Source organism: Metopolophium dirhodum, chromosome 1, assembly GCF_019925205.1.
Source record: "Metopolophium dirhodum isolate CAU chromosome 1, ASM1992520v1, whole genome shotgun sequence".
NCBI classification, from domain to species: domain Eukaryota; kingdom Metazoa; phylum Arthropoda; class Insecta; order Hemiptera; family Aphididae; genus Metopolophium; species Metopolophium dirhodum.
In genome coordinates, this window is record NC_083560.1 from 114,160,129 (window position 1) to 114,175,538 (window position 15,410).

General features: G+C 29.1%; 2 protein-coding genes across 2 annotated transcripts; both read right to left on the reverse strand.

Annotated features, from left to right (window-relative positions):
- Positions 1–3,646: 3,646 nt before the first annotated feature.
- Positions 3,647–4,423, reverse strand: LOC132951859 (tigger transposable element-derived protein 4-like). Its single transcript, XM_061023872.1, has one exon. It carries the CDS (start codon positions 4,421–4,423, stop codon positions 3,647–3,649), a length of 777 nt encoding a protein of 258 aa, XP_060879855.1.
- An 8,262-nt stretch (positions 4,424–12,685) lies between these two features.
- Positions 12,686–15,259, reverse strand: LOC132935772 (uncharacterized). Its single transcript, XM_061002386.1, has one exon. The coding sequence runs from the start codon at positions 14,922–14,924 to the stop codon at positions 13,074–13,076; it is 1,851 nt and encodes a 616-aa protein (XP_060858369.1). The 5' UTR covers positions 14,925–15,259; the 3' UTR covers positions 12,686–13,073.
- Positions 15,260–15,410: the final 151 nt, after the last annotated feature.

Consider the following 15,410-nt stretch of genomic DNA (forward strand, 5'->3'; position numbering starts at 1 on the left):
TAATATTTATAACTACTAAAATAATATAAAAATACAAATCGTATTATACATTACCAAAATACAAAATATCTTAACTATTTAACTTTTTGATTATTAACACTTACACTGTTACTGTTTCCTGCTTTGAAACATTCATCATCAATATTAATATTAAATCTATTTGATTTGGTATTCGTGGAATAGCAGTGATCATCTTCAATGTTAATATGATTAGTGATCTACAACATTAATCATTAATTATCATTACCTGCACAGTGCACATCATGAATTTTAAATGAAAAAATGTAATATTTATATAAACCTTTTGTTTTTTGTTTAATGGTATATAATTTAAGTCTGAAATTGTACTTGTAGGCTTCATTATATCCAGACTTATATTTGATTCAATACTGTTTTCTACTATTAGCTGCAATTGTAACACTTGTTGGGGGACAGCTCCATTTTTAAATCTTGGTTGTTTTAGATATATTTTAAAAGTATTTTATGTTTTTTTTTTTTTATAAAATATCATAATATGACACAATAATTTGAAAACCAATTAAAAATATACCGTATATTTGTTAGTTCCCTGGACTGATATCCATTCTCTTGTTATATCCTGAGACTTAAAATGATTTTCACAAATCCGGGATTTAGATTTTAATGTAAAACCTAAAGCTTCATTCCAAACTTTCAATAAATCTAAATCTTTAGGAACACCAAAAGTACTTGTTTTTTTTTTAGAATCACAAAGTGGAACATAACAACTCATTTTCGTTTTACAGAAAAAAATATTTTGGATTAATGAAAAATGGCCAAAATGGGAAATCTATTACAGTTATAAACACGAATTAAGATATACGTCTATTTTAATTCCTGGTTATAAACAATGTCTAATGATAGTAATTAACTTGATGAATTGACGAATATAATTTGTCATGGTAATTTATTGATTCCAAGTATTTAGAAATTTGGCGGTAAATTATTTTGTAAAAAAGTTGCCTCTAATATAACAAAAAAAACTCATTAATGTTAGTAAATGGAATGAAATAGTTGACGCTGATTGATATGGAACTAAACAATTTGATAATTTATTATTGGTATTGGTTAAGTATCTATTAGGCATCCGGAGCACAATACATTCTTAGTTTTCGTCTAGTGCAGGGCAGTGTACAGCATTCATCGACGATTAGCGGTAATCGTAATCGTCTCCGTTGTCGGATTGAAATCTGTTCCTCTCTAGCTATAAATGATAAATGTGCATGTCAATATAACAGTGTTAGAGATACGAAAGGCTAAAACAAATGCATATTGTACTAAGGTATTAGGGCTATATTCATTATCCTAGAAAATATTACCCAGAGTGCACCCTATTATATCATATAACAAGCGCTAGGTGTAGTTTGCAACAGCTGTTCTGTCAAGTCAGTTTGGGTCCAAGTAAAATAGTTGTTCATATAGGTCGTTGGGTATCCAGTATATTTAAATTCGTGGTTAAAACTCAAAAGTTTGAAGGGATAAAAAGGATAAGAAAATATATCTCAAGTAGACTTGAGTACTTGACGAATGACGATAAATTAAGATCTGTTTTTAAAATAACTATAATTTATTGCTTCACTAGATCAATATTGTCATGAACAGCTCTGAATTCCTATATTAGTATATTTTTAACGAATTGACGCCAAAACAATTAAAAAATTAATTTTCATAATTTAATTATAATACCATTAAGTGGCTTTTTATCGTTGGACAATTATATTGTTAATTAACGTATACACTATTTATGTTACACCATAGGGTATACGGATAATTGACACCCGGCGGTTTTGTCAATATCGGACTTTCTGCACCCAATATTTTTAGAACACGGACAATTGACACAGATTACGACAACCGCGAGTAGGTACCTACTACTTATAGTCTATAGTTATTAGTTGCTATTTAGTGTCTGTACTCTGTGGTCTGTTCGTTATTCAACCATTTTAACAATTTAATTTAAAAGTTAGGTATTCAATATGAACTCAGATGAAATTGAAATAATTAATATAAAATTAATTATTAATAATTAGATTTATGTTTTTCAAAAAGAAGTGGGTTGAGCATTGTAAAGGTAGTGTAACGACAAATTCATCGAAAACCAAAGTTTTAAATATCAACAACATTCTCATAATCCTGATTCTGCCAAAGCTGAAGTATGCCTTGCCTTAAATGCGATGAAAGACAATATTGTAAACAATTTTGATATTCCTTCTAAAGTTTATACAAAAGAAGTTACCAGATTAACAGATGAAGCTGCTTATTTGATGCCAGATGAAAATAATGTAAAACGAAATTTAAGGAGAATCCGTAATAATTCATATCCTACAATTTCTTCCAAAGAATTTATGTTAGAGGGTAAGTGGACGATGACAGCAGGACCTAATCAGCAAAAGTTTTTATTTCACGATAATCGATCAATATTAATAGTCGCATTATTATATTTGCTTCTCCCGACTGCTTAGAAATATTATCACAAAGTGATCACGTGTTCATGGACGGAACTTTTTCATCTTGCCCTAAAGGATTTTATCAACTTTATGTACGACACGTGATTCATAGAATGAAACCCTTACCTGTCGTTTATGAATTTTTACCAAAAAAAACACAGACACTTTATGTAGAACTTTTGATGGCTCACAAAGACACATGTTTATCGGTGAAGTCATTTTCTATTGATTTTAAACTTCAAAGTGGAAAGTGGATTAAAAGCGGTAGATATACAGTAGAAACCGTTTATAATGACGTTCAAGGGACCAAAGAAAATAGGTCATAATAACCGGTTGTCATTATAACCAAAATGACGAAAAAAAAATTGTAACTTCAATACATATTATTATTATTATGTATTTATTTATGCAATGTATAATATAGAAAAAATTAATAAAATGAGTAAAAAACATTTAATTATGTACACACATATGCATTTAAATTAATTAGTTCAATTATTATTTAAAGAAATCTGTTATTTTAGATTGAACTTTGTTAGTATAGAATTCACGCTCTATTTTTTTTTCTAGTTCTTCAAAATGTATCTTTGGACTTACGTTATTCAGAGCCATATAATTTGCTAACATCTTTGCTCCATTGAACACTGCATTAATAGATAAATCTCCATCGGGAGTATCAGCTTCTTCACTATTATCGTCTTCCTCAGGTTCTTCGGGTTGGTTAATCAATGAAGAAATAATTTCTTGATCACTTAATGGTTCTGAAGTTAGCACATCATTATCAAAGTTAACATATTCATTTATGTTTGGGAAACTTATGTCTTCTTCTTGTTCTCCTTGAACGGTTTGTTGTGGTATTGCATTATTGAAACCAGCGTGACGAAAACAATTCCGTATTGTAATCTCTGATACTTTTCCCCAAGCTTTAAAAATCATTAATATACCATCTAATACGCTGATATTCGCTTCAATTTTGTTTTCAATATTATTGATCATATTTAGCACCAAACTTTTTCGAAAATAAGTTTTCATACATTTTATTACGCCTTGATCCATTGGTTGAAGAACAGACGTACAATTACTGGGTAAAAATACAAGTTTAATATTGCGTAATGCTACAGTGCAATGTGCTGGACAGTTGTCAACTAAGAATAAAATTTTTTCTTTTTTTCTTCCTAACTCTAAATCCCAATTAATAAAATTTTAGACCATAATTCTGCGGTCATCCAAGCTTTGGAGTTATATTCATATGTTACCGGTAGACAGTCACTATTGATGTTTTTGAAACATCGTGGATTACGGGATTTTCCAATTATGATCAGTTTCATTTTTTTACCAGTCATACTTGCTGAAACTAAGACAGTTAGACGTTCTTTGGACATTTTACCACCTGAACATTTTTCTCCTTTAAATTTTAATGTTCTGTTAGGAAGAATTCTGTAAAAAAGTCCAGTCTCATCTGCATTATAAATTTGGTCATCTGTGTATCCTTCTCGTAATTTAGGCCATACTTTTTCGAGCCAATTTTGTGTTATTTCAGTATTGACCGAATTTGATTCTCCGCTTATTGTTGAAAACACAAAATTATGCCTCGCTCTAAATCTTTGAATCCAACCAGTGGAACAATTAAAATTATGCTTACCAAGGCCTTCAGCTAATTCATTGGCTTTCTGTTGAAGAATTGGTCCATTAATTGGAATGCATAGATTTCTTTGATTTTTAAACCATCGTAATAAAACATTATCTAAATCTGTATGTGTACAATTTCTGAGTTTCTTAACTGATAATTTTTCATTTTGAAACTCTTGTTCGATTTTGTCTCGAGCTTTCCATATGTTGGAAATTGCAAAGTGACCTACGCCTAATTCATTAGCTATGTCGGATTTTTTTTCACCTTTTTTTAAACGAAAAATGACATTTGCCTTTTCTTCGATGGTGAATTGCTTTCGTTTGCTCATTTTACAATATCACAATACAATTTAACACACGAACACAAAACACATTTAACCGCACGATGATTACCCGTACACTGACGATAATATAAAACTGACGACTAAACAACGATGAAATTATCGGTATTATCGGTATTGTAATATTACCTTCGATTAAGTAAAGTCATTATAGATAAAATATTTTTCCAATATAACAAAAAATAACCGTCATAACATCCGTATAGTCACTATACAGATGTCATTATAATCGATACAAATTAGTACATACAATATAGGAGTTTTGCCGGGACTTGCAATCTAAGGTCATTACACCCAGTATGTCATTACAACCGGTGTCATTATAAACGGTTTCTACTGTATGTCTTAAGCCGCTTTTTGCTCTAAACCTTAATCTTTAATTTAATCAAGGCAGTTGTGGCATTTCATACAAAAGTATTTCTAAAAATTGAAACCAAATATGATAAATGCTATCAAAATCTTAACAACTTAATACTGAAGTCCAATCAAATTATAATTTACTACGGCTTAATTAGAGGATTTCAATTCAATTGATCATTTTACTTATTTAATGTATTATTTTATAATTTGTTAGTAGGTATAATAAGTTTATATTTGATTTGTTAAATTTTGAATTTGAACATTAAAATGCCTTCTTGTTTTACCCATATGTTTAGTTAATTTTGATTTTCATTCAAATTTGTTGAGACATATCACACTATTCCATTCATTTTTTAATATAACCGATTATAAATATTTAAAGAATAATTATCTTAGAATATTTAGTTCTTGAAATACAATTGAAATATTTCAAAGAATTAGTCAAGAAGACTACAAAAATTCGGCCTAGACATATGTTTAATAGCAAAGAAAAAATGAAGGTTTGTTTGGCTGCACAAGTACTAAGCACAAGTGTAGCTGATGCATTAATATATTGTAAAACAAAATAAATAAAACATTTTTAATTTTGCAATGCAACAATTACATTTTTAGTACCAGTCACCTAGTCCAAAACGGTCATAACTCAAACAATTAAGGTGGGATAATACTATTAGCTATAGAAAAAATCTCTTCTAATTGGTTTTAGAAAATAATATTTTACAATATCTAATGCCCAGTTTAAAAAAATTATATAATGAAGACCAGGTACGTATCCAGGAGTCATACACGTTTACATTTAAAGATAAATAAAATTGAAAAATTACAGATGTATTTTTTATTAAAAATAATAATTTTTCATATGATTAATTAATTGGTTTAGATAGCAACTATGCCTATTATTATCTATGCTACTAAACTATTCAAACTATCACAAGATGAGAATTTAAATATATTTCAAAAAATAAATGAAAAAGAAAAAGAATTAATTAGATATCAAGAAAAAGAAAAAATGTTCAACAAGTAAATCTCAATGAATATACTGATGTTTACAGTGATTTCAAACCAGATTTACAACATTTAAATGAGAATAAAAAAAATAATAGTAGAGCTTATTAAAAAATATAAACCAATTTTTTCTAAGAACAAATATGATGTAGGCAGAGTGAAAAAGGAAGAAGCGCAAATCAAATTGACAGAAGATAGATACATTTCCAAGGGCTGTAGCCCATTTGCGCCCAAAATAAAAAAACTTAACACCCTGATTTATAGCCCAAATACGCCCATTTTGCATCCAACGTTGCCGTTGTTGTTTAAAAATATACAATCCTACGTAAAATCAAAATTAAAAAAAAGTAATAATTTTAAAAATAATGTTAAATAATATACAGTATACATATTATATATATTATATATAAATATTATTTATATTGCATAAAATTATAAATTTCAAATAGAAACATTTTTACGTAAAATCAAAATAATTAATAAATACAATTACAATAATATCACATATACAACTAAATTTTAAATATTATTAATAATCCATTAAATTAAATTTATATAGAACCAAAATAAATCAAAATAAATAATACATATTAGTTGTCACTGTTGTCAGTTGTCGTTTAAGATTTTTTAAAAATATTAAATCCTACGTCAAAAATAATCAATATTAATAATATAGGTACACTAGTCAATAATAAGAATGTTAATAATACAAAAAATAATTAAATTATAATAATATTAAAATAATCATACAGTTATTATAAATTGATTCTCCTAAATTTATAAGAAATTTTTTTTAAGTATTCTATTTTATTTAAGTGTTTTCCTCTGTACTCATTCCACGCTTCATAAGTAAGTTGTATTTTTTCTTTTTCCTCTTTACGTCGTGGTTTTATTTTACCCTTCTTGATTTCATTTATTTTTAGATATGATTCTACTTGTATAAGTTTTAAACTACTCAACGCCAACTTATATCTCCAGAAACAAGGGTTCTACTCACGTGATATTTAAAATAACGAAAAACTAAACAAAGTTTTTGTTTACTTGAAGTAGTTATATAAAATTCCATTCTAGTAGTACTCACTACTCACTATTCATGTACTAATGCAACTGACACATAAAATACAACTGATAAATGCATTTTTACATAATATAATCTTTATCGATTGGGATTTTACAATTTCGATTAGCACGACTAACGACAAAATATTATTATCTTTATCGATTTGGATATTGGTTTCGATTAGCTTGGGAAACGATCAAATATTATTTTGGATTTTATAGTTACATGCCAATATACTCAATAAATGGCAACGTTGCACGATTTTTACCTGATCTGAATCGGGCGCATATGGTCTATGATTTGAGGCGCAAAAGGGCTACGATAAATGGGTTCGGGCGCAAATGGGTTGCGCCGTTTCCAAGAAACCATACAGATGTATAATACCTGATCAAAAGGAGATTTATTATTATTATTTTCAAAAAAACTACTAATAAATAAACAAACGATCACGGAGCAATGTAAAACAGACAAATAGTACAATATAAGTTAGTGAAACAATATGATTGAACGGAGCAGAGAAAATGAAGTTAAAAAAACTGCGTGTTGGAAAGTCGGAGTACTTCACATGCACCAAAAGGTGATGGCAAACAGAACAAAAAGATACATCATTGTAAAATCACTCCTCTCAGAATCTAAAACTAAAACTAAATAACCGTATGGTTTTTTAGGGATTTAAAATATATTTAAGTACCATCAGAATTGTATTTTGAATGTGCTATTTGTATTTAAAGAAAACATGCCAAGATATTTAAATTATTATCATACAAAATTGATATTGTATCAATTTAAATTATTTAATATTTACAGTTCTAAAAAGAAGAATACTGGAGTAAAACAGCTTCCGGCTAGGCGTTGGCGGTCAGCCGATTATAACACAATCCATCACTAAAAAGAATTGTCGAGGTAATTAAGAAATGGATAGTTTAGATTCATTATTTATAAAAAAATATAAATAATTATCAAAGTTAATGTAATTATTATGCTCAGTTGTAAACGTCTATATTGCTAAGTAGTATATTTGTTTTGGGTTATTTCAAAAATGTAAGTTACATTATTTTTCTTATAGTAATTATAATGTTAAATTCCATGAGAAATGTGATAATGACGCAATTCGGAGATCTATAAATAGCTAGAATACCGTAATTATGACCTTTGTATTTTAATACTGTAAATAAGCAGTTAGCGTCTTGGGTTATGAGCTCAGAAGTTTTATAAATAATATTTTATTTTTTAAGATAACAACTCCATCGGACATACGTGTATTATTTTTTGACAATTCTCTATTAAATCCTTTATAAATAGAAAAATATTTAGGGTGCAAATTTGAACCTATCCATGCTTCTGAAGTGATTAAAATATGGCACTTATCATTTAGTAAGGCCAGTAGCGTTCACATGGTTTTAGTTCGGTTAGGGTTTTATCTGAGTAAATAATTTGCATTATTTTTACAGTTTTTATATAACTAATTATAGTTATAGTCTCAAATTTAGTCTACAGTTACAGTGTTTAACCTGGTCATCAGCTATAGAGTCTCCTCGGGCCGTAATAAACGTGTTGATAATTGATTGACGATGATACACCATCGATTATGGCAGACATTTATTAGTAATGTTCTAAATCAGCCAAAAAAAAAACAGAAACTATGATTATCGACGTCTTTGCCATATTCAACAATTTATTTTTTATCTATTAAAAATGACCAACAATTGATCTGTGTGTATCAAAATGGTGGTAAATAAGATTTTTTTTTAGAAAAAAGAAATTTCAGGGGGGTCCCTGCGTACGCCCCTGAGTAAGGCATTTAGATATTCTAAATCATTTATATGTTTCGTTAAACTTCATATATTTGTGTGTAGTATGTTGAGACTATTATTATGTTTTGATAAGTTATCGTTTATTTCATTAATGCATTGTACTTGGATTTTATCTGAGTCTAAAATGTAATATGGATTATTAACCGAAGTCATATTTTAACTGGAGTATATAATATATTAGAATGGAATGTACATTTTGTGTATATTTTAAATTTAAATTTTTGTTTATTAAGTTTGAGATATCTATAGATAGTAAGTATTGTATAATTTAATTTAAACATTTTTTAGTATGTAGGATAAAAAATTAAGTAAAAAATATACATATATTTTATTATAATAATAAACGTTATCGATATATTATTGATGGCTTCTTATATGAGTGTTTTTGAATTTTCTTCTCTCTTCATGAATATGTCACCATTGTTCATCTACATGAATTTGAAATTTATTTTCTTAACTATATGCTCTTGCTTTGCCATATAAAGAATGAAGATCGTCGGTCTTTTTTTAATCGTTCGTTAATATACAATTTGCTATTTTCCTACCATATTTTGCTGAAAGTTAAGACGTTTTACTGTTGCGGATTAGATTTTTTTTTTAATTTCGATTCTTTTAAGTTTTGCTATGATTATACTGTGATTGTTGCTTAAATTTAATCTATTTGCCTCATAAACCATTATGACGTTGATTATTGTGTTGGTTTTTAATACGATTTCCTTTACGATTTCCAAACAGTTTTCATTGGGAGTTTGGAGTATACCGGTTATATCAATTTATTCTTTTAATGAGGTTGTCTTTTTCTATGTTATCAAATTTAAATTTGATAGTCAAAATTTCGTTTAATAAATATATATTTTTATCTGTTTGTTTTTGAACAGTTTTTTATTTCATTAACATCGATTCAACCCTACTATTAAAGTTATCGAATTGCTTACCCATAAATTCGACAGAATGTACAAATTCTTTTATTTTTGTTTCAAAATTTTTGTTTGAATTTGGTTCAGTATGCTTACGATAGTGTTAATCCGGGCCTGGTGGTAAACAATCATCACAATATTCCGCCTCGTCGGCGGCCCCGCCGTGGTTGGCAGTACCGCCCGGCAGACCGCGGCGACTTATGGAGTACCGGCGTGCCTAGCGGTCGCTTTCTTCTCTCACGACCGTTGTCCTACAACATGAACGTTTTGCGTCTCGCTCCTCGACAACGACCTTGTGGCCAACGACTCGACCAAGTCACACACGCACTCATCGAACGACGCCACGTCCGTGTGATGCGACCGCCGTGGATTTCCAACTCCGACCCTTGAGTGCTAGCGACCGCCCCAACCGTGACCATCACGTACGTCTCAAGTGGGGTTCACACGACATGGTGTAGTGTGAACCCCCCTTTATGGCCGACATATCCGTAAGCCCGGTAGCTACCACGACGACAAACGTTCCCAAACTACTGTGTCTTGAGAGGATGTCAGCGCACTATTTGTTTTCTCTCTATAGCCCACGCGCAAAATAGACAAAATGCATTTGCGCAGAATCGTTTTTTCTATGTTTTTAAGTAAATTCAGAGTAAAATCACCCATTACAAAAAAGATAGAAAATAATATTTTAGAGGGAATAACATATCGATTTCTCTAAATATTGTTTCAAAACAATTTAAACATCATTTAAACTTACAAAATGTTTTTGTTTATTTCGAAAGTCGAATACAAAGTCAAATAACAATAAAATATTAAATCGATATGTCATTCCCTCTAAAATATTATTCTCTATCTTTTTTGTGATGGGTGATTTTACTCTGAATTTACTTAAAAACATAGAAAAAACGAATATGCGCAAACGCATTTTGTCTATGTTGCGCGTGGGTCAGAGAGAGAAAACAAATAGTAGTGCGCTGACATCCTCTTAATTACCTCAATCTTCAGGGGCGCCAAAATATAAAAAAATATGTAGCGCAAATCATATTTGACAACCAACCGTACCAATTTAAGTTAATCATTATTTCTAAGTTGCATTCTAGGAGGCAGTTATAATATAGGTATACCTACCCTTAATACAAAAAGTTAATAAAACTAAATTATGCATTACACCAGGCAAATAATAATAATTAAATACAAATATTCAAACCCTAATTCAATGCTTACATTTTTATATTTATTACTTTAAATAATGACATATTGTCATAACAGGCTTATTGTTAATTATTAATTATATAAATTAATATTAATTATTAGTTAACCAGAAATTACAGATTTTAGGTACTATAAATAAGTAATTTGTTTATGATAAGAAAAATAAAACATTTTGTCATTTAAAATATATAATTAGCATAATTATAATAAGTAATAGTTATACACAAACGTCACAAACATAGGGGAGACCTGAGTAAGTTGACGAATCTAAAGTTCAACGTATTATTAAAATATAATACCTTTATTTAAATCTGTAAATTTTACACACATAGATAAGGGAACTTCTGAAGACTGTTTTAAAATAAAAGTTAAACTTGATTATTATTTTAAACCGGTTATAAAAATAATTTGGAATTTGTCATCTTACCCTTATGGTGGGGTAAGTTGACATTTTCCTGGGTTAAGTTGACGTCACATAATTTATATTAAAATTTAATGAGTAAATATACTTTTCGTAAAGGTCAGTGCATTTATTTGAAAATTAAAAAATTCAAATAGTCTTAAAATCTTAAAATAAAATGAAACAAATATTTTTTTTAAATATCGCCTCAATGTTTGATTCTGGTATACCAAATTTTTTGGCAGATTTATTACATGAAGGTGTTGTAGTCATTTATAACTTATTTAATTATTGCTTTGTCCCACAATGGTACAATTTTTCGTTTATAATTACTTGGCATTGTACCTATGACCATAGGCGCAATTTGGGGGGTGCTTCGTCAACTTGACCCAATAGATAATATTTTACTCAAGATAATATTTTTGTTCTTTTAACTTTCGTATAGACATTAAGTATACATGAAAATAAAGCTTACACTATACTTTGTTGATTTTAAATAATATATAATAGATTTCACTTATCTTTTTTTGAAAAAACGTTATTTCAAAACACAGAAAATTAAAGTGTTTATGGTAATACAGAAAATTATAAATAAAAACACATGGGCTTTATCAGGATTATTTATTATCAGTAAAATAGTTGTTCCTAATATCATTCCTTACATTTCTTGTAAAATATTAGATGTTGATATAATCTACTATCAGTTATTATCAATTCGTCGTCTTACCCAGCTCGTCAACTTACCCCGGTCTCCCCTACATTAATATCCCATTCACAGACATTGACATGTTCACATGTATATTGTATAAGTATTAATAAAGTAATTAAGTAAATTAAGTTATCTTTTTTTTGAACACCATCATAAGACATACAGACTTTCTCAGTTTCCAATTATGTCTTTTGAATTTGAGTCACAGGCGTGCTTAACTACTAAGGCTAGTCGGTGGGCATGACACCATTCATACAAAGCTTGTGGACATTCTCTTTTTAAATGTGCTTGTAAGCCTTTATAATTTCCTCGCATGTTTGAAGTACCATCGTAAGACTGACCAATAAGGCAATCTTTCCAATTAAATTTTTCGTTTTCTATAATAGCAACAAATAAGCTGTACGAGTTTTTTCCAGTTGTAACAGGTAACTTTTTAATAGCATTGACTTTTTCGTGAATTAACTTAAATTTATCGTCAACAAATCTAACAACAAATGATACTTGTTCGCGACGTGAAGTATCGAAAGTAGAATCGATGGATATACTAAACATATTGGATTGAACAATTACTTGTTGAATTTATCCTGAGATATTGAATCTATTAACTGATTCTGTCTTTCCCTGGTAACAAAAGAAATTTGACCTTTTTTTAGTTTAATATTATGTTACAAGTCGGTTGACCGTAGCCTCGTACTTGTGGAGTTTGTATATAGATTTAGTAAATAAAGTAACTAAACACACGTTCAAATATTCAATTAATAAAGCTTATTGCGTTCTGAACATGTACAGTCAATGGCACTATCTCCATTCTCCACTGCCTGTCTTACAATCTTAACGTTCCTTATATCTAAACTTCTGTAGGACAATCCCTCCTATATAAAAAGTGCTTACTCGCAGTTTCGGGATTGTACCTGTTTACACTAATTTACAATAATCATTTCATTTCATAATTCTAAATGTTTTATAAATACTACATTTCTAATTTGTTTACTAACTGCTACATCCTTACTTACTTCCTATGTTTAATAATACCAAATCATAACACTCCCCTTGTTGAATGAAAGCTCATGTCCTCATGAGTCAATTTTCTTATTACATTCTTTTTTCCTCATAAAAATAAATATTTTATACATTCATAAATCATTATATAATTATATCTTAAATCTACTTAATTTCTACGCATTGTATGTCGTCTACTGATTTTGTATTGACCAATGCTTTTATATAACTCATTGACACTTTATTTTGTTTATACAGTTTAAAACTTATCTTACTTATTACAATTATTAACACTAATATACCTATACCTATTCCTACTGTTACGTATGTTATATTAGATACAGTTACATATTCTATACTATCATCTATTTGTGACTGTAATAATAAATCTAATTGTTTTGCGTTATTTGCTAATGAATGAAAATCGGGATAATATGAATTATTTATTTTTGGAAAATCATCCTGTATCCTATTAGTTTGATATTGTTTCATATTAGCCGTTATGTTCACTCTCGGAATGAAATCATACGATGTTTTCGTTACTATTGATCTGGTGGGGGTTAGCTCATACTCTTTTGTTATCGCACGACACGGATACGTGAGAGAGATTGTACCTGTGTTTTGCAAGGTTTGCAACACTGGCTCTCCACTCGCGCAATCAATGTTGATTGTCGTTGGTTGTTCTGCCGTGTACAACCAAACATTTTCGTTATCTAACTTGTGTATCACTAATTTTTGAATACGTGTAATTTTTATTTCACATGCTTTTGGAATTACATCTTTATCCTGACTACTAAATAATTTCGCTTCACAATTGTCCGTTTCTTGAATATAGTGCGTCTGAGTGTTCGAACAAATATAATATTCTTGCATATGTATGCATTTGCTTAACTCTATGTCATCTATGTATATTGAATACACATTATCCTCTGACATGGCCAAGTATTTATTCGTTGGTTGAATTAACGCATATACTGACTTTTTCTGTTTTATAGGCAATGGTATTGATTTGTATAGGCGGTATTCCCTTGTATCGACTATCGGAATGGCTATTATGAATATCAATGTATCTGCTACTCTTATTACTTGTAAGTTACTCATTTTCATTAACTTATGTACATTCTGTATTGTGACTTGTTCAGCGAAGTTCTCTCTCGAATCTAATTGTATTCTCACTTGTTGTAACTCTGCTAAAAAATCTGTCGCCGAAATAATGCTAGAATACATATGACCTACTTGTGCTGTATTTACTATTGCTACTAGATTGTGAGTTTGGAATGAATGTTGTGTTAACAAAACATTTAATTCCTCAGTTTGTTCATTCATTATTTGTCTAACTTCCATTTCATTAATCAATTTACCTACTTGGTTTGCTTTACTTTCCAACTTGTTTATATTACTTATTATCGCTGTTTCAGTTTGTTGTATCTTCACCATTGCTCGGTCTACATCATGTACTGTTGACTGTACTATTCGCGTTTGCTGTCGCATATCGTGAATAACCCTAATTTGTTTTTCGCTTATTTCACTTATTTTCTTATCAAAAAATTCATAATCTTCGTCCGAACATATTCCAAATAATGTTTTTGATAATCTACCAATTCCGTTTATCAATCCTCTTCTATAGCGTTCGTTTCTACTAACGGCATAGTTTATCTGTTGTCGCGTTTTCTCTATATCATGGATATATGATGTTGTTGTTGTATTAAATTGCTCGCATAAATACGACCAAATTACCAAGTGCTCTATTGGAACTATTTCTGTGTTTTTTGCAATTTTTAAACAATGTTTTATTGTTTCCTTTTGAAATTTCTTAATTCGTTCAAAATTACCATCATACGTGGTTAAATTCACATAGACTGATAATTTCCACTTTGAATTTGTTGTTTTTATTTTTGTCAAATGATTAAAAAAAATTCCTGATGCTGATTCAATTTCCTTTATTCGATAATTTTCTGTTAAATTTGTTGCCATGATAGGTTGTATGATTAATATCCTGTAATAATAAGATATCATTGGTTTACTACTTATTTTTATGTTATTGATTACATAGTTTTAATAGATTTCTATGTACTTTAACTAATTTTTTTCCTCTAATGATTGTTACATTTTCATTATTATTTATTTCTGCTATTACATACGGACCTAACCATTTTTGTGCTAATTTATTTTTTGTTGTTTTTCCATAAGCCATACTTTGTCATTTATTTTTAACCTAAGTGGATTAACCTTACTATCATATCGACCTTTTGTATTTTCTTTTGTATTCACTATACGTTGTTTTGCAATTTCATAAGACTGTTGAAATTTTTGCTTAATCTCATAATTATAATCTTCATAATTGTATCTTGGTTCAGGTGTTTTCTTTAACGATGTAAGTATTTTCCCTGGAAATCCATACAGTAGTTCATACGGTTGGAATTTTGTTGTTTCATGCTCTGTTGTATTATATACATACATTGCATATGGAATAAATTCATCCCAATTTGCTAAATCTTTGTC